Source organism: Prinia subflava, chromosome 4 (assembly GCF_021018805.1).
Source record: "Prinia subflava isolate CZ2003 ecotype Zambia chromosome 4, Cam_Psub_1.2, whole genome shotgun sequence".
In the NCBI taxonomy this organism is placed as follows: Eukaryota; Metazoa; Chordata; class Aves; order Passeriformes; family Cisticolidae; genus Prinia; species Prinia subflava.
This window is the reverse complement of record NC_086250.1, coordinates 70,938,526-70,958,417: the sequence shown is the minus strand read 5'-3', so window position 1 is coordinate 70,958,417 and position 19,892 is coordinate 70,938,526. Positions and strand designations below refer to the sequence as shown.

General features: G+C 49.6%; 1 protein-coding gene across 4 annotated transcripts in view; it reads left to right on the top strand.

Annotated features, from left to right (window-relative positions):
* PODXL (podocalyxin like) overlaps positions 1-14,424 on the top strand; it is a 47,719-nt gene extending 33,295 nt beyond the window's left edge. The window contains exons 5-9 of one of the 4 annotated variants that reach the window (XM_063397122.1): positions 4,761-4,917; positions 5,723-5,784; positions 5,877-6,041; positions 7,345-7,401; positions 8,593-14,424. In XM_063397122.1, coding sequence (XP_063253192.1) covers positions 4,761-4,917; positions 5,723-5,784; positions 5,877-6,041; positions 7,345-7,401; positions 8,593-8,784 — 633 coding nt within the window. In that variant the 3' untranslated portion in view covers positions 8,785-14,424. Of the gene's footprint in view, positions 1-4,760; positions 4,918-5,722; positions 5,785-5,876; positions 6,042-7,344; positions 7,402-8,589 lie in introns of all 4 variants that reach the window. The other 3 variants (XM_063397121.1, XM_063397125.1, XM_063397124.1) reach the window with 3 other exon arrangements.
* The last annotated feature ends 5,468 nt before the right edge of the window (positions 14,425-19,892 follow it).

The window sequence follows — 19,892 nt, the reverse complement described above, 5'->3', positions numbered from 1 at the left end:
GCTCTGTCCAGCCTGGCCTTGGACACTTCCAGGGATGGGGCTGCCTCAGCTTCTCTGGAAAACCTGCTCCAATGTCTCACCACCCTCACAGTAAAGAATTCCCTCCTAATATCTAATCTAAATCTTTCCTCTTTTAATATAAAATGTTCCCCTTTGTCCTGTCATTCCCTGTCCTAAGTGAATCACAGAATCAGCCAAGTTGGAAGGGACTCTCTACGTGAAGCCACACTGTTCACAAAACCCTTTCAGACACATTGTGAATGCAACTACTGACCACAGCAGCTCTTGAAATTCCTTGTGCCTGGGTTTTGGCCCTGCCTGGCAGTCCTGGAAAGGGCTTGGACCTCCCAGCATCATCCACTGTGCTCCTGGAGGAGGGAGAGCACCTGCCTGCTGTCTGTTGTCACCTTCCTGCTCTGGCTGCTGCTGGGTAGATGCTCCTTGCCCACACATCTGCAGTGGTGGTGATGTTCTTAGTGATGCTGCTCTGAATGCTGTTTCCAAGGAGGGGCCTGATTTCCACAAAGCTCCAGCAGGATGGTCTGTCCTGAGACCATCCCTTTCCCCATATAATGGCTGGACACAGCTACAGGTTCATGCTGGAAAAGCTTCTCATCAAGTTGTATATTGAATATATAAAAAAATTCAATCAGATTGACAAAATCCAATTTTGGAGCCTAAGAGGACTTAGGAGCGTGCTGATGTTTAAAGTTTCCCCCTCCTTCTGGGCACAGTAATGTTCCAGAGCTGCTGGCCTTCCAGTGGGGTTGTACTGGGAGGTTTTTGGAAGCAGGGATGGGGAGGCTGGGAAGCACCAGCGAGCTGAGGGATGGGCAGACACCACATCTTGGCATCGTGGCCTGTCCCAGGGCCACAGAGCATTGGAGCTGGCGAGCCAGGGAGTCTCCCACCCTGCTTCCCTTTGATTCCCCTGGGTGCAATAACCAGCCAGAACATTGTTAGCACAAAATGCCAATTACACCCCAAAACAGCCCCAGAAAGGCTGCAGGGCTGCAAGGGTGCATCCTCCCATCGGCTGCATCCTCCCACCCCATCGCCCTCCTCAGCTGCCAAAGCCTCCTCCCCGCTCACCCTGAACTTCCCACTCGTTGTACTCCTGAAAATTGCAGCCCATTTTGTGCCTCCCAGGCCGAGCAGATAACAGAGAAGTGGCACTATCTGGTTTCCCTGCTTTGTAGGCCCAGTAAACACGTCCGCAGCCAAATCCTGACAGCAAAGTGAAAAAATCCTTTGCATTTCACAAGCCGTGGGAAAACAGGAAAGTGTGTGCTGTGAGGAGAAGTGTTCCAGAAACAGCTCTGGTGCTGCTCTGAGAACAAGCCAGAGTCGGGGTGGCATTGTACTAAAAATTCAGATCCAGCAAGAAGCCAGGGCAGTGTGGGGGGACCAGTGGTGAGAGACACATCTGGGTCACACAGGGCAGGGGACAGGACAGTGCAGAGCCACCCACTCCATTCACAGCTGGGCTGGTGGGGCAGCACCAGTCCTGGGACTGAACCCAGGAACTGCAGACCTGTCACTCCACCACACCTCAGATTCTCCAGGAAACAAGGAACTCAAACTATAAATCCTTTAAAGAAAGCCAAATATCCAGTTGGTACTGCTTCGTGGACTGTAAGTGTTTCCAGGCTGGTTGGTTCCCTGCATCCTTCCTCGTCAGGTGATGCTCTGAACCAATGCTGAAGAGTTTGGTCCATGTTCCCCCACGTTCTCCTTCTCATTGCTTTGATTACAGCAGGAGCTTAATGAGTTTTTTAACAAGGCTTATTAGCTCACTACCTCATATTCTATAGGATGAATTCTCCCAAGGTCTGGGTCACAAATGCACAAATGTATTTTCAGTTGGGTTTCTCCTGCCTTGGAAGGGATGGGTGGGTGGGTGGATGGATGGATGGATGGATGGATGTTGGATGGATGGATGGGTGGAGGGATGGATGGATGATGGATGGATGGATGGATGGATGGATGGATGGATGGATGGATGGATGGATGGATGGATGGATGGATGGATGGATGGAGGGATGGAGGGATGGATGGAGGGAGGGAGGGAGGGATGGATGGATGGATGGATGGATGGATGGATGGATGGATGGATGGACGGATGGATGGATGGATGAATGGATGGATGGATGGATGAATGGATGGATGGAGGGATGGTTGATGGATGGATGGATGGATGGATGGATGGATGGATGGATGGATGGATGGATGTTGGATGGATCGAGGGATGGATGGATGACAGAGGGATGGATGGATGGATGGATGCTCTGCTCCTCATCCCAACCCCAAAATGAGTTAGCTGAAGCGAGAACTGATGATGACAGGCGGTTGGTGTAGCCTGAGCTGTGGTTCAGCCACACAACCCCGTGTCCATCTCCCAGGGGTTCCTCCCCATCGTGTCCCCCACCCAGACACCAATGTGCCCGAGGAGCTGAGTCAGGATGCTGGGGAGCACCAGAACCTGCTGCAGTGGGGGATGCAAAAACCACAGCAGGACCACTGGACCCCACTGGAATTGCTGTGTGACACCCACCGGTCTGGGGACACAGGACAGCCCCTGGAGCAGGCAGGGGGACTCCCTCACCCAGCGGGGTCGTGGTGCCCCCTCACCCCGTGCAGCTGGCGGGGGTGGTTTGTTGACTCAAGTGCTGTTACCTCATTCGGGGATGTTGGTTTTAGGTCCCCGCCAGTGTGGGAACCGGATCCGAGCCGCTCGGCAGCGCCTGTCAACTCCGGCCAAGGAATGCGAGCGGCTCCGGCGGCGGAGGGGGAGCTGCCAGGGCATCCCTGCCGGCCTCTCCCTGCCCCTCTCCAGCCCTGGAAAGGGCCAATCCCTCCAGCTCACCCTCTGGAGGGCTTTAGGCACTGCTCACCAGCTGCCACTGAAGTGGTCTCAGCGATGTTTTAGCCTTGCATCCCATTTCCCTCCCCACCCCAAAAAAGAGTCTTTTTTTTCCCCCACCATGGTGTGGTAGGGAAAGAAACAGGTTATTGAGGGCTGGGAAAAAGCAGAGCTGCGGCAAAGTGAGGGGAGGGAGGATGCAGGGAGGCAGCAGAGGCTTTCCCTTGCTTTGCCAAGCAGAAAGCGCTGCGCAGACAGGGACGGATAAATCACAGGACATTCCAAGCGTAGGAGCACAACCCAGCGTCCAGACGTGATAAAAACACCGCCAGCACCGAGCCACAGCCCCCTCCTCGCTCTCCCTGCTGGGAACCAGGGAATGCTGCCCTCGGGCTGCGGCAGATTTCCCATCCAGCTCTTTTCCCAGGGGTGGTACAACCCCGCAGAGGGGCCCCGGGGAATTTCTCCCGGTGCGAAGCGAAAGGACAGGCGAGGGACAGTGGGACACAGCCAGGGCCTCCCGATGCTGAGCTCACCCTCGCACCGTATCCGGGGCCAGCCTTCCGCCCCGGCAAGTGCATCCTGTCTCCACTGCTGCTTCCCAAATATTTAGATAAGATGGGGTGAGATTAGGTGCGTCCCTGGGCCGGGCAGCTCCCATCCCTGCGGTGCTGGCAGCCACCGGGGGTGTTGGGATGGGAGGGGAAGGTTTGGGGTGATGGAGCAGGCAGGAGCAGAGCCTTTCCCAGCCAGGCACCTCATTTCAGCAGGGATTAAGGACTTTTAGACACAGGATCACCTGCACACGGAAGACTCGTGCACACAGGAGCTGTATAAACAGCAGCTCTCATATAGGACCTGTGAGGGCCGGCTCTGTGCACAGAATCATGGAATGATTTAGGTTGGAAAAGCCCACAAAGATTGTAAAGTTCAACCATTAACCCAGCACTGCTAAATCCAGCACTAACCCATGTCCCCAACTGCCACATCCACACATCAGGATCTCTGCAGACTGGAGAGTGATCCCCTCTACCTTAGTGAGCTCCCAGACACAAGAAAGCACGGAGCCAAAAACCTCAGAAACACCAGAGGGAGTGTGGGCTCTATCCACCCCTCTCCCATCTCTCCAGGGATGCTTTGGTTTGCCCAGAGAAGCTGTGGCTTTCCCACTCCTGGAAGTGTTAAAGGCGAGGTTGGATGGGGCTTAGAGCAATCTAAGAAAGGTGTCCCTGCCCATGGCAGGGAGTGGCACTGGATGATGTTTTGGGTCCCTTCTAACCCAAACCACTCTGTGATTCATTCTGTGATTCTCTCCAAACGCAAGACACACTCTCCTGCTCTTCCCTGCAGAGCTGTGGGGATGTTTTTGGCAGGACAGGGACCTGTGTTGGTGGGGACAGAGGGCAGAAAGGCTGGAGATGCCTGTGGGGGAACTGTGGGGCTGCACAGCCCTGCCCTGCTCCTGCTGTGGCCCCCTGGCCTCCCCAGCCCCCCCGCCCTGCTTCCCTCAGGGACCTGCTATTCCTGGAACACTGAAAGCTGCGGCTCACAGATAAGGCTGGTGCAGGGCGCCGCTGAGGAACGGCAGCCAAGAGCTCGGCTTCTTGTAAAGAAACTTCTTTTAAACTTTTCCTGTTCCCTGGGAGGGCCGGCGGCAGCCGGGCAGGGCACAGGGATGAGGGAAGATCACAGAATCCATTGGGTTGGGAAAGACCTCTGAGATCACCCCATGACCCAACACCACCTTGTCAACCAAACCCCGGCACGGAGCGGCACATCCCATCCTGAAGGGGCCATTCCATGAGGATGGGGCATCCTGCACCCCTGGCCATGGGGCGGGAGGTTCCTGGGCAGTCCCTGGGCTGGGGAGCAGTGCTGACCCTCGCTGTCACCGCAGGCTGAGTGGAGGACTGCCATCAACAACAACTCCTTCTTTGAGAGCTTCTGCTCCACGGCCCAGCACACGTTTGACGCCAGCAGGGAGCGGTGCACGGTGACGCTGATGGCCAGCCAGCCCCGCTCCCACCACTGGGCTGTCGGGGTGGTCCTGCACAGTGAGTATGAGCCCACCCTCCTGCTGCAGGGGGGCACTGGGGACCCCGGAGCTGGAGGCTTGGCAGAGTCCTCAGGTCTGCTAGAGCTTGGCCAAAGGGCTCTGTTGCCACGGCTGCCCCATCCCAGTGGTTTGGGAGAGGTACAGGGATGCCAGAAAGGAGCTTTGTGCCCTAAGGAATGCACCCCAAGGAAGATCCCTTTGCCACGTTGAGTTGAGGCATTGACCAGTCTCCAGGAGGAAGAATTCCTCCCAGGTGGTTAAAACTGGGTGTCCAGTTCAAATCCTTCCCGAAAGACCACAGAGAGGAGCTTCATGCCCATGTCAGACCCTTTGGGATAACCAGCTCAGCCTGGGGTTGCCCAAACATTGCTGTAGGATCAGGATCCCTGGGAGTCAGACACATCCTGCTGCCCTAGCATGAGGGGGGGGAAGGCCTGAGCTCCATCCTGCTCTTACTCACCAGAGCAGGGGTTGAGTGGGTGATCCAGACTCCCCATCCAACCTCAGGGAAGGCACCCAGGCACTGGGGACTAATCCTTGAGGAGCCAGGTACAGCCCCTCACTGGGCTTGCTCATAAATCATCCACTGATGGGTGGTGGGGCCTGGGGGCTCTGGGGCTGTCCCCTTCCAGAAGAGATCCTGGCTCTTTGTCTGGCTGTGAAGCACCTACAAGGGTTGGCTTCATCCCCACACATCTTCATCCACCTCCTCCAGAAAGGGGGTCACCCCTCTGACCAGGGGATGGGGGCACAACCTGTCCCCTCCACACCGTGTGCTCACTGAAGCCTTTTCCTTCCTCCAGATCCCTTGGACTCCGAAGAAGTCCTCAATGGGCTGAAGGAGAAGAAGGACAAGTTAGAGGAGGTAAGCATGTCCTTGGTCATGGCACGGCTGCCCCATGGATGTCCCCCTGTGGTGGGTGGCACAGGAGCCTGACCTGTCCCCTTCTGTGGCAGCTGGGCATCGTCAACATCACCTCTGACAAAATGGTGGAGGACATGACCATCAAGGACGAGTTCAGCACGCCCCTCATCATCACCATCATCACCCTGGCCGGGTCCCTGCTGCTCGTCGCGGCCATCTACGGCTGCCACCAGCGCTTCTCCCAGAAGAAGGAGCAGGTAAGGGGGCAGGAGGACCTTGGGACAGGTGTCCCAAGAACTTTTCCATCCCAGAGGCATCTTCAGGAGATGAGGATCACCAGTTCTGCTGTCTCTGCCGGTGGAGACATCCTGGCTTGCCCAGTGGGCACCACCCCGGGTCATAATTTTGACAAGAAAGGTTTTCTCAATCCAAAACCCCATTCCAAAAACAAGCTGTACCCCTGAAAAAATTTCTTGAAATACTTTTACAAGTAGTGGAGCTGGAATGGGTGCCAGGGAGCCCCAGCTGTGTGCAGGGCATCAGCAGGAGGGGCATTGACACTGCAGGGCTCAGCCTTTGCAAGAGCTGGGCCAGGGCCAAGTTTCAGTGCAGCAGCAGCAGGATTTAAGGAAGAACCAACACAGAAAGAGAAAATAATGTGATTATTTATCTCAGGAAACAATCCTTTAGTGTAGCATCCACCTGCAAGGACTGGCCATTTCTGTGTCCTGGGGCACCGAGGTTTGCACTGGTCCCAGCTGCTGATCTAGGACAGACAGAAACAGAAAAGGAAAATAATTATGAAATCAGATTATGCAATCAGGGTAAACCATCCTCCTGATGGAGAAGCAAACCTACTTCACTCCTACTTCATTTTCCCCTGGACCAGCTCATCCTTTCTCAGCAATCCCAACCTCTGTCGCATGGGGAAACGAGGCATAAAGCTTTAAATATTTACAATGCAAGGTAGGTGACCAAAGGAGGGAGGGAAGAGCAAACCAATGCCCCTGTCAGACTTGTTTGTACTTACCAGGCTTGATTTTTTGAGAAGAAATAGAGGAAAAGACAAGACCTCAATAAATATTTGACCTGCACCGTGGTCTCCTCTGAGCTTCCAGGGTTTCATCATCCCTTGCACAAAACCTCCCTGGCTGGGGTGAAAAACATCCCATCAGGGACAGATAACAGCATAACACACCCATATTGTTGAGATAACAGGTAGAAATAGAAATATCTCCGTGATATTTTTAGTGATGGGAACATGTGTCCCTAAAATAATCGAGTGCATAGGAATAGATACCAGTCCAACTTGGATGTTCCAGAGGTAAATTCCCACCAGGCACAGGGTAAAATAGTAAAACCAAAGCAAGGGATGCCATTTCCAAGAAACAAACACATTCCTTCTTCCTGGCTTTGTTTTTGGGTGGTTTCTTTTGTTCTCCTTCTGTTTCGTTTCCAAAAATGACTTGAAAGTTTTTTTTTTCCTATTTTATTTTTTTTTTCTCCAACCCTCCTCGCCCTCCACCTCCCTCCCTGTTGTTTTATCTTGGAAATGCCCAGAACATCCACCCTGATGTCCCCGGGTTTGATGATGGACATGTGGCCCTGATCTTTAATGTGAGTTCCAACGCAGGGATCGGAGGGGCGGGCGCCGCGTCCGTAACACCCCCAGCTCTCACCTCCGGCGCTTGGTAGGGCCCAGGAGCTTTTAACAGGACTAAAGCCCAGCTTTACAGCCCCTTTCCCCTCGCTGCATGGCTGGAGGGTGCCTTGCCATGGTGGGACACCAGCATTCCCAAAGGGAAGCAGCCCTTGGAGAGCTCAGGTGTGTCCTGTGCTTTGGAGCATCCCACAATCCCCACCCTGCCACCAGTGGCACAGGGGACTCCCAGCAGCGCCTCTGCAGCCCCTGCCAGTGCCAAGCCCTGCAGTTTTGCTTCTCCATCCCTCTCCTTCTCCATGGATTCCCTCCCACGCCTGTCTCCTGACATTTACTAGGAGCGCTGTGATAGAGCAAGCTGTGAATCCAGGCAGATTTTAACAGGGCTCCCCAAAAAAGGGCTGAGCAAGGGCTGCAGCTCCCCATGGAATCCTTCCAGGGAAAGATAGGGATGAAGAGAGAGCCCTGTGATTCTCAAAAAGGGATGACCAAGGACTGCAGTTCCCCACTGAATCCCTCTAGGGAAGGATGGGAATGAAGGAGCCCAAGTGGATGCAAAATTAGGATGGGCTGGGGTTCTGCCAAGGGTTAAGGGCTGAGTCGGAGCCTGAAGCATATCAAAGGAGCCAGGTGACAAAATGCCTGAATTCACCTTTCCCTGCCTGGTTTCCATTGAGAGTTCCAGAATGAGGAGGGATAATGCTCAAGATCTGGCAGGTGGGAGCTACCCCTGAGTAAAGGAGTAGAATAACAAAGCAACTAAAAAAGGACGGGGGTGGAGAGAAAGGGGAGTGGAAGAGCAGATTTGAGGTAGGGAGGCAGGAGTTGGGATGCAGCGATGCTCAGCCTCTTCCCAAGGTCCTGGGTGGAACAAACTGAAGCTGGTAGCTGTCCTAGAGGTTCTCCACATGTCTCTGGCTACTCTCTCCTCCTTCCCATCATCAGCAGAGTCTTCTTCTTGCCAGCTCCATGCTACCCCCTCGCTGCCCCCTGCCTCAACCTCACCACAAAGGTCTCTATATGTAGTGATACAGATCTATACGGGGCAGCTGTCACAGCTGGCTGGGAGGTGGCAGCCCTGAGGTGACACTCACAGCATGGCCAAGGTGTTGTTCAGTGGGGTTTATGGTTTTCTTTCCTCATAGCAGCGCCTGACCGAGGAGATGCAGACCATGGAGAACGGCTACCACGACAACCCCACGCTGGAGGTGATGGAGACCTCCTCTGAAATGCAGGAGAAGAAGGTGAACCTCAACGGGGAGCTGGGGGACAGCTGGATCGTTCCTCTGGACACCCTCATGAAGGAGGACCTGGAGGAAGAGGAGGACACGCATTTATAGGATGCAGAATTTGATCAGGAGAAAAACAACCACCCCCCCAAAAAAACCCGTCAACCCTACACACACGCACACAGAGCTCCAAAAAAGGCAAAATTCCCCCCGAGAAGCAGAAAATCCCCTAATGAACTCATTATGGCCCCTTGTGCCATCACAGGGGGTGCAGGATGGAAGAGGAAAGGACGTGAGAAGACACTTCTGGGGCACATCAACAGAAGCCACTTTGGTGGCCACATCTGGCCAAGCATCCTCCATCCCCCATCCAGCTCCCAGGCCAGACCTGACCAGCCACGGGCAATCAGGGTGGCTTTGCTCCTGAAGAGCTGCTGGTGTCTCCTCCAGGCATGTCCCCTCCCATCCCACATCCAACCACGCCAGCTGCATCCTCCAGCTACCAAGCAGCTCAAAAATCAAGAGAAATAAAGTAAATAGGACGGGAGATGGAGCACGTCTGACAGCAAAGCAGCACCTGGCAATTACAGCTCAACAAATCCTCTGGCCCACGCTGTTTAGTCATCACCCTGCCCTCCCTGACACCCAGGTAGTGAAAGAAAAAACAGCCTGTTCCTTTTTAATCTGGTTTCCATCCTCTTCTCAGAGCTAAAACGCACAAGACCCCTCGTTGTGCCACAGGCAAATGGGGTGGCAGGGATGCAGCAGTGCCAAGTGATGCCCAGCCCCACTGCCAGGGGCTGTGGAACAGACCCTGCACCCATCTGGAAATGGAGAGAGGAGCAGCAGCTTCTTGTTTTGAAAGGATGAGATGAAGGGAGAGGAAAAGGAGGAATTTCTTGAGTTCATCCCTCTTAGGAAGGGTGTGGAGAGCAAGAGTGATGCCTGGTCTCTAGCCCAGGTGTGATGTTGGGGGTTTTGTGGTGCAGGAGCCCAGCTCTGGTGCTGCATTTCCCTACAGAAGGATCACTTGCCTTCCAGGAATTACACAGCAGCATCTCACGGCCCTCATCCATCTTCCACGAGACTGTGGGACACATGCACCACGATGGTTTGTGATTTTTGACGGCACATTTTCCTGTGTGAGCAGCAGAAGAGGTAAAAGAGCAGCAGAACGTGAGTCAGGGAGCTTGGTGGCATTCAGGTGGCCCTTGGTGTTTCATCCCCTCGAGGTTTAAAAGCTCAGCCCATGCTCTCAAGCTCTTCTTCACAAGCCAATAAAAGAGACCTGCAAAGCAACTTCCAGCTCAGCAGCAAAGCTGGGACTGAGCTTTGTCCTGCAGCCCTTGTTCTGTCACCCAGGTCTCCCTTTGCTGAAGCCTTTAAAGGGGAGAAGAAAAACATGGCTGGACTGAGGCCATTTCTGGATTTTGACTCCCCACCACAGCTCCTAAATGGCTCAAAAGGCTGGGGAGAGCTTCATGTCTTTGCTCTGGTGAAGCAGCTCAGTCCTGGCAGAGGCAGGGATCCTCCTCCAGCAGGGTCCATCCTCCAGCACACGAGGACCTGAAGGTCACCTGGCTGAGTCCCTCTCCCAACGTGAGGATGGTGCTTGTCCCAAACCCTCTGCAAGCCAGAGGAGCTGCAGATAAGAGCGATGCCCAAACTCAGCCCTTCTCTGCTTGCCACAAACCAAGGCACAACGGGGACATTCCCTTGGGCTCTGCCACCAAGGCAACCTGACTGGGATCTGCTCTCATGGCTGCCCTGAAGGAGGGGAAAAGCAGAGCCAAGCAATGGGAAGCTTGGAGAAACCCTGGTGGAGCTGGGAGTACTCAGGAAGGAGGGGATTGGGGTCCTGCTCAGCCCCAGGACAGGCAGAGGATACAAGTGGCTCTTCCCCCTTCTGTCCTGCACTGAAGGGCAGAGTCTGAAGTGTTCAAACCTTTATATTTTTGTATGTAAATATTCCTGCTATTCATTAGCAATGTATTCCGCACACTTCACTTACCTGTGCACTGCACTATGGGGAAGTAATTTTGGAGGGGAGGAGAAATAACAAACAAAATAAATTAAAAAAAAATTTAAAATCTTAAAAATAAAAAAAACAGAAAAAAGAAAAAAAAAAGAAAGAAAGAAAAAGCTAAAGGCCAGCCTGGTAGGGGAGTAAAATTTGACATGAAGCAGAAAAACACCTCTTGCCCAGGTAACTTTGTCCCTGTTCTGGCAGCATCGAGTTCAGCTCTTTACGTGGCCGTGAGTCTCAGAGAATGGGCCTCAGCATCCACAGCTGCTCCTGTGAGCACTGTGGCCTCCCAGCTGCCCTGCCAGACCAGCAGCAGGTCCCTGACCTCACATTTCTGTCCTTCCCAGAAAACAAACCCAGGGAAAACACAGGGCAGCAGCGATGCTGCGGCCACAGGGGCTGGAGCTGGCACGAGGACAGCCCTGGCAGGGCATCTCCAGGCTTTGGCATGTGCCTAAAGATTCCCCCTTCCCAGCAAAGAGATGCCAAAGTGCTTTAATGAGTCAGGTCCAAAGACTTTCCAAGAGAACCCTACAGAGGCCTGAGATCAAATAACCTTGAATCTTTCCGAGCAGAGACCAGTGAGGATATTAACTGCTCAGCAAGTGCTTATAGTGATTTATATTTGAATAGGAATTGTACATTTATTTATTTTTCCAGACACCATATTTTTAAACCACTAATATTTTATAGTAGATTTTCCTTCCCCTATTTAAAAGAACTATTTCCACAGGAAAAGAAACACAGTACTTTTTTTTTTTTTTTAATGTTGAGAACATTCTTTTTTTGGGAAAAAAAAATCAGGTAGGAAATGCAGCAATGAGCATCTTTGGCCTTAACCCTTCCTTTCATAGACTGTAGCCATAACTGTTAGACCAAAAATAATAAATTAAAAAAAAAAAGATTTACCAAGGCATTTCCTTTCTCCCTGCCCCTCCTCCCTTCCCTGCACTCCTCTTCTCCCCCAAAACAGCTTTAACATCCCACACATTGTACAAAGAGATTCCTGCTCTTACCTTTCGGCGAGAGCTTTACAAGCAGCTCAGATGTCCTTGCAAGAGACTTTTCTATTTTCAGATTCACGAGGAAACGTGTAAATACTTTAGGAGCATTTTATCTCCCGCTCACAGTGCCGTGACCCAGCTGATGAGGTTGATACTGTGACTGCTGCCTACAGAAGACACACAAGTCTTAATCCATGAGGGACTGGAGAAGGAAAACCTAATTCCCCAGGTTCAACCTGTTGAACCTTGCACATGTAGTAGAGCTCTTACTTACTGTGTGTAGCAGCATCTCTCATGGGGACAGGAGTCTGATTTACACTGGAATTTACTGAGGAACTGGATTGTAAGAGATTATTCTTGCATTTTCCTACAAATATATTTTGAGAGCATCATGTATTTCTGTCAATAAACATTCTTATGTAAAAGACTCGTGTCTTTGGCTGAGTGAGGAGGGGTGGCCAGGGCAGAGGATGAGTTCCAGGGCCACAACTTCCTGCTCTGGAGATGCTCCATGGGAAAACACTGGACCAGCTGGAACAAAACCAACCCAGACCTTCACAGTAGCCAGCCACGAAGAGTCTGGATTTTTCCTATGCAGAAGGAAGTATTATAGTGGTGGAAAACCTATTAAATTTAAAAACCAGAGGATGCAGAGGGGTGGGAGGCTGGGATGATGTGAGGGCACCCCCACCACAGCCTGAGCACTTGTTTGAGCTCTTGATGCCTTCAGGGTGTCAGAGGGAAAGGCAACTCACCCTTATTTATGCATTTCACCCTTATTTATGGATTTCACCCTTATTTATTTCTGCATTTCACCCTAACTCCCTCTGGTCTGCAGCCCCTCCTCGTTGTGGAGGAGGGAATCCAACCTCACACTCATAAGGCAGGAGAGGCATCACCCAAGGGCAGCACAGGGGCAGCAGCAGTGTGGGCAGTTCTGTGGCTCCATTGGCCTTCAAGCACCCAAAATAAAACATTTTGTTCCAGGTTAAGTTTCTGCTTATGTAAAGGAAAAAAAAAAAAAGGGAATTTAGTTGAAGTCAGATATTAAAAATCAGCAGTTTGCCAGAGCCTATGTTCTAACTCCGTGCTGCTCCCTAGAAAAAGTTCCTGTGAATATTGGGAATTTATGGATTTATGGGATACTGACTGAGCTCATCAGTGACGTCAGGCAACAGGGCCAGACGTAATGCACCACTAGTTTCACAATTTCTCCAGCACTAAAAGACCTTCACAGGCATTTTTCCACTCTCTGAAGCGATGTGAGAACAAACAGATCTTAAATCAACACCCTTGCTAGCATATACATTTTTATTAAGAAAAAAATGAACAAAATACATTCTCTCCTTATGTACATTACATACAACATAACTACATTTGTAGATATTCCTCGTGTCACTCATTCATTTATGTACAGCATGGGGCTCACACACCAACCCAGAAATCATCAAAGATGATTTATGCCAAGGAAGAAAATTAACACTCCAGGCTGAACAAAGATCATCCATAAAGAAAAGGGTGGGAAGGGCAATCACCAGAGTCCAGGGAAGATGCCTGTAACCACCATGAGCTCAGCACAGGAGCAGTCAATATTTGACCAGGATATTAAAACACATGAGCAGTTCACAGCTTTCATCACCCCACAGATGCTTCTTTCCAGCCCAGGGCTGTCCACACCTCTCAGCTCAGCTCTCCTGTGCTCAGGTGTCCCAGACAACAACTGCAGGACAGACACCAAAGGGAATCCAGACGGACACCAGAGCCTGCAGGGTTGCTGGGGAGGTGCAAACGCTTCAAGCCGGGTGCCAAAACAGAACAGAGAGGCCAAATTGTGGACAGGGGGGTGGACACTCACACTGCCAGCACTAAGGAGGGAGAACCAGCTTTTGGGGACCACACTGGGGTGTAGAGGACAAGATAATGAACACTGAAGGTCCAGACAAACAAACCATCACATGCTACAGTGATACCACCAGAGTAGAGGCAACAGATCAACAAACAGCTCAAACCCCACCCCAGTCAGATTCACCAGTCAGGAGATGGTGCCCAGCCAGCTCACTGGTGTTTGACTCCAAGCCACCCAGGTCCTGCCAATGCCACCAACTCCCCTGAAAGGGGCAACTGCAGCAGTTTTGAAGGGCAAACATTTAACAATACTCCCAAAATGAGACATCTCAGCATCTGAATGCACAACACGCACAACACCACCAGCCCACGAGGACGGGAATGTCACCTCCAACTAACTGGGAATGAGCCCACAGACTTCCAATTTCTGTCCCCCAGCAAAGTGGTCTGCGTGGTTCGGGGCCTCCAATTTGCAAGACTCCCATGACCACATTTGTTTGTGTAATTAAGCTCTTTTCTCTGGCTTACGGTCTCCCCAGCACCCCCTCATTTCCTGCTGTGGAGGAGGGAGTGCTGGAAGACACAGCAGAAAATACAGCTTTAGCAAATGGCAACAGCTACTAATAACGAGGGGTTTGTTTTCCTTTCCACCACCCCGCACAGCAGCTTCTGAAGTGAAGAGTGTTTTGCACATCAAAACATCAACGGGAGGGACAGGAATGAGGAGGGAGAGATGAAGGCAACATTCACCCTCCACTGCTAGTTTGCATTCCCGATGACCACAGCAGACAGGAGGGGAAAACAAGTCAGCAGCACAGTAGTTCTCCTCCATTTTCCTGTTTTAAGAGCTGAGTTTTTGTCAAAATCTCAAAATTTTTTTTAAAAAAATCACTTTTCAGCCTCAAAGTGGCTTTTTTTAATGAACAGATCCTGTTCACACACCACAGCACTTCTCTGCTTAGTGAAACACTGAGTAATTGATTGGATTCCTTGGTTACTAAATCAGGATATTTAAAGTATCTTTTCCTATCACTGGGGAGTACAACATATCCGTTGCTACTTGGGATGTGGAGATGACTGCAACCACTGGAGCCACTGTTACAGTCTAGCCTCCCCACCATCATATTAATTAAAAAGCACCTAATCTCCTTTAATCAAACTGGCAGCTTTCATCAGAGAGCTCAGAACATTTTTAGATTTTAACAATCCCTTAAGGCAGCCAAACCTGATCCAAAAGCCAATGGTGCTGCACCACCTCTGGTCTGTTTGAGGAGGGTTAAGCCCAACTGGCTTCCTCACAACTGCTGTGGAGAGAATAAAACTTGTATTATTCTTTCTGGTGTCCTTGGGGTTGAGAGAGGCCAAAGCTGGAGGTGAAGCTCCAGGACTAGAAGATCCTGATATTGCCTCACTTCTCTCTGAAGAAGAGCCAGAGAATCCAGCTCACATTGTAAAATCAGCTGTGAATAGCAAAGCTACTGTTGGGAGAGTTCTTCAAAACCCTTCCACAAGGACAGGCCACACCTTACTCACCTACTTACATCAGGCATCCCTGTAATTAACCCCAAGATTATTCCTCTTCTCATTCCCTCTGCCCTGCTATGCTGCAGAAATAAACCAAACACCTCAATATCCATGAAAGTTTTGGGATGGGTAGAGCAGGTGCAGGAACCTAGGACAACTTGGGGGTTGGTATCATCACCTTTTTCTTCTTGGAGTCACACAAAATAAACCCTGAGATGGGAGGGAAGAAGTATCACAGCAATGAATGTGGGGCCATGGAAGGGCACAAGTAAATGAGTGTGTGCTGCAGTGGGAAACCACCTCCCATGCTTCTCTGTCCTTATTTGGGATGAGAAACAGCACTGAAAATAACAATGTAAATCACAAGGATCCTTTCTGACCGTTTCAGAGGCAGCAGGAAGGAGTTTTGCAAAGGAAGCAACTGGAGTATGATGTGGGGAAGCTGATGCCTCAATAATCACTGCGAAGCTCTAACCTTTTCCTCCATAGGTACCCATTAAACTCAGGGAAGTCTGAAGCATTTTAATAGCAATGAACAGCCACACAGGGAAAGAAAATTCAGAATAAATGGGGGAATAACCAAGGGGTCATGCTTTTAACCATCACACCTGCTAGTGTTAAGACTTTCCTTTCAAATTAGTAGCAAACCCAAAAATCCAACCTGACAGAGCCAGTTTTGAGCTGTTCACTCACATCCCTGTTTCCAGGAATGAACTCTAATTCCATGCTGGAGCTGAACAGTCGAGTGAGTTCTGACAGCACTCACACCCTTCAGGTCATCAGTAAAAGCTGTGCTGACTTACAGCAAACAGCTGGAAGCCAAGGCAATGCAGAGCTGTGCCTGCATCCAGTATAAATTGAGATTTCAGGGTACGAGGTGATGCACTGACAGCAGCTCCACTGGAAGCAGAGCACTGAATTTGGGTCGCAGCAATATCTGGAGTTCACCCCTATCAAACCAAGTCCATGAAAGCAAAGCAGACAGCAGCAATGTGTTATCCTCAGGATGTGTGCTTGGGGAAGGTGCTGCCCTGCAGAGCTCCACAGAGGGCTGGAAGAGCTGGAATTACACACAACCCACGTGGCCACTGCACCCTCCTCGGAGGTTTAGGGACAAAACTGAAGCACACGTGGGCAATCCCAAACTGCAGCCAGCTCTGTGACCCTGCCAGCAATGCCAAAGGGACACCTGCTGGCACCGCCACCAGGCTGTCCTGTGGGGCTCTGCAGCAGCAATAAGCTGCTCATTAACTGCCTTCCACTCCAAAACCACGTTTGGATCCACTGCCTACGGACAAAAGCATCTGGAGTCAATTTATCCAAGCACTGAGCCATGGGCTCTTATCCTGCTTCCAGGACAGTTAACCTTCTTTCTCCACTCCAACTTTTCATTATACTAGAAGCTTTCAGAAAAAGAGGGATTTTGCCTATAAGCCATTACCACAACTTGAATAATCTCCAGAATAACCTTTTCCATGACAGGCTATGATCGGGCCTCCCATTCCCACAGGCATTTAGATACACTAACAGCACATTTACATTTCAACAGTATTTACAGCTTATACACTACTAGCAATCTATAGCAAGAACAAGTCATATAGTTGTTCTTAAACTCTCCTCTCACAAAATAAGACCCATCTCCAAATTAACACATGTACTTATTAAAATAGGCCAAGCTCAGAGTTTCTATAATCTTCCCCCTAAATCAAAACACCAATAATTTTAATTTTTCAACTGGGTCCACCTCTGTTTCTGCAATTAGTACAGCTATAAAACAACACAAGCACTTCCAGAGACATACATGAACTGCTTTTACTGTCAGGACTTCACTTGACAATAGCCAAACATTCCTTAACTCTGAGCCAACTAATAAGCTAAAATTCAAAGCATACATGGGGACTCAAGGTTTCACAAGACATTTTTCCACTTTTAAAAACAAAGGGACCGAATGGAAACTAATTTTTGCCATTTTCCCCAGAAGTGGCACAGCATTACATCAGCAGAATTACTGCCTGTACAGAGATGGAGATTGTACACAAGTTATTCAAATTTAAAGTTCACTCAATAAGCTCTACAAAAGTATTTATTTCTCAGTTCTGAAATGCAGGAGGCAGCAAGACAGCTGATAGTATTTATGTTACAGGTACCTGCTACCCTCCTGCATTTGACACAAGCAGCATTAATGCTCATCTTTCTCACAGTAAGAGCAGCAAACAAGCTTGAAGTATTCCTCAGGACTCTGCTCTGAATCCATCACTCACCAGCACAGGCTGGCACAGCAGGGTCACATCAGCACAAAACTTTAGGACAGAGAAAACTCCCTTTGAAAAATCTGCACACATCAGGAAAATGGTTCAGCAAACAGCTGTTCCACAAAGCCCTATGGAAAACACTCTTCCAGAGTCATTACTCGGCTTTGGAAGGAGTTTCTTCTGGAAGAAGGAATAGCTCATGGAGCCCTGGACACTCGTGCTGCCAATTAAAGAAACACACAGAGGAGCTGTGGCAATCCTTGGCCACCAGCCCCACACCTCTGCCACCCTCCTGCAAATAGGTGGGTGCAGTTAATTTGCTTACTGACTCCTCAATCTTTAAACTGTCATCATTAAATTATTCAATTTTCAGGCTGGGTAATTATAAACAATGACCAGGAAGTTTCAGCAATTTCATTTCACTTTGTCACTCCACAAAGGGCAGCTTTTCTATGCTCTTTAGGAAAATTTCTAATTTCATTCCAGTTGTCACTGCACAAGGCAATGCCTTAGAAAAGCTTTTCCAACTGGGTGTTCCCAGACTGATTTTCCAAAATAAGATTTTGCTAACTGAAATTCTGGTAGGAAGCTCCAGCCTGATCCCTGAGCCAGCATGTACCTGTGTACACCCAGAGCCATCCCAGGCAAACAAAAACCAAATTCCAGGGGTTTATTTACACAACTGGGTACAACTACCTTAATTACCCATGCAAGATGCCACCCAGGGAAAGGACAAACTGAACTTTTCCAAGACAAAGTTCTCTTTCCTCATTATGCTCAGCAAAAGGAAGAGATTGTAAGAATAAACACATCACAAATATCTTCAAAAGAGCCAGAAGATAACAACTACAACTCACTTCAATGAACATTTTGCATCACCTTTCAGGCTTTCCCAGGACCAATATTAACTAATGGGATCCTCAAAAGAAAAGAGGCAAAAAAGTGGCTAAAGTGGTTGTAATCTCATATAACATGTAACAAAGTCCTTCTGCCACATGACAACATTTTGGGCCACACTGCAAGAACAGAACATGCTTGGAGAAGTAATTTTGGGAGAACTCTTAACAACTTCTGCCTTGTGACGACTACGAGAGCTTGTATAAGACAAACATTAACAAACTCACTTAATTCTACCTAAGCCAAGTGACCAAAACCAATTCATTCTGAAGAGCTTTATTTCACTAAGAAAATGTGTCACTTGACAGGAACAACATAAAAAATAATTTCTTGTTTTCCAAGGAGGGTATTGTAAGGGTCAGAGTCAGTAAAGAACCAAATACAGGGATTTCAAAGGATATTTTTAAAAAAGCTAAACCAAGAGTGAAGTCTGGATGTCTGTATCAAGTTTACCCCACCCTGACTTCCTCTAGCTTTAAAAGACATACAAGAACCTTGTAACTTTGGCTTTAAAGACCCAAAACATGATGAATGAGTCCCTCTCTGACAAGGAATGATGCTTTCTTTCATAATACCTTATTTACAAGTTAACACAGAATTTACAGATAAAACTACTCACTGTAGTGCAAAGATTATGTGGTGTCAAGTTCATACACAAAGTCACCTTATAATCTAAAGTAAAGGCAAATAGAGTATGTTTGTCTTGTCTAAGCTAAAGAGCAGCCTCAGACACAGCCTACAAGCAATGATGGTGAGGTTTGAAGATTTCTCACGCACAGCTCGGATATTTATAACCTCGCATGCACTGGGCTGTGAAATGTTTTCAGGTGGCTGTTTTCAGATCCAGGGGGTTTCTTTACTGTTTGCATTTCGGGCTTTCTGTAATGAGCACATCGGATGCTTTCCTGGAATATCACCAGTGTCTTTAAAGATCAGCATGCAATGAAATTCAAAGTATCTATGCCTGACAAGTGGCTGATTTTAAAAGGAAATTTATACTTCACTGCTCAGAATTTTTGGTTAGAATTTAAAGCAGGTAACAGCATACACCAATGCAAAGAGATCATTTGACTCCTGGTCTCAAGGAGAAAAAGAAGGAAAGACCCTTGGCAAAGGCACAAGAAGCCTTCCCTTTGGATTAACCTCTCTGGCCACACGGTGCCTCTGCTGCTCAACAAATCCTGCAGAGCTGAGCAAACTTTGTGCTGGTTAATCAGCAGCTGCAATCCATGAACTGTGCTGGTGCGAGCGGCATCGATCTGCTCGGGACAAAGGCAGGTCAATATTTGATCATCCTGAAGTGCTCTCGTTAGCTGGGACTGTCAGTCCTGCAGGAGGCTCAAACAAATCATTGATTTGCACGGGGCTACAAAACACAGAGCCGAGGCTGCTGGGCTCTGCTGCACCCCGGCGCTGAGGACAATGAGTTTGGATCGAATTCCTGTCACACAGATCAGACCTGACACCATGCACTGCTCACCACCAACACCATTCACAGCTCTGGGTGTTCCTGAACTTCCCCTGCCTGTTCACCAGGGATTCTCCACCAAGGTGTATCTTTGGGGTTCTTTCTGCCACCCAAGGCGGACACACAACACTTTTATGAAGAGCTTGGTTAATTAGAGAAATGTCACAAAGAGCATTTAATCATCTGACTGAAGCTGAGGATAC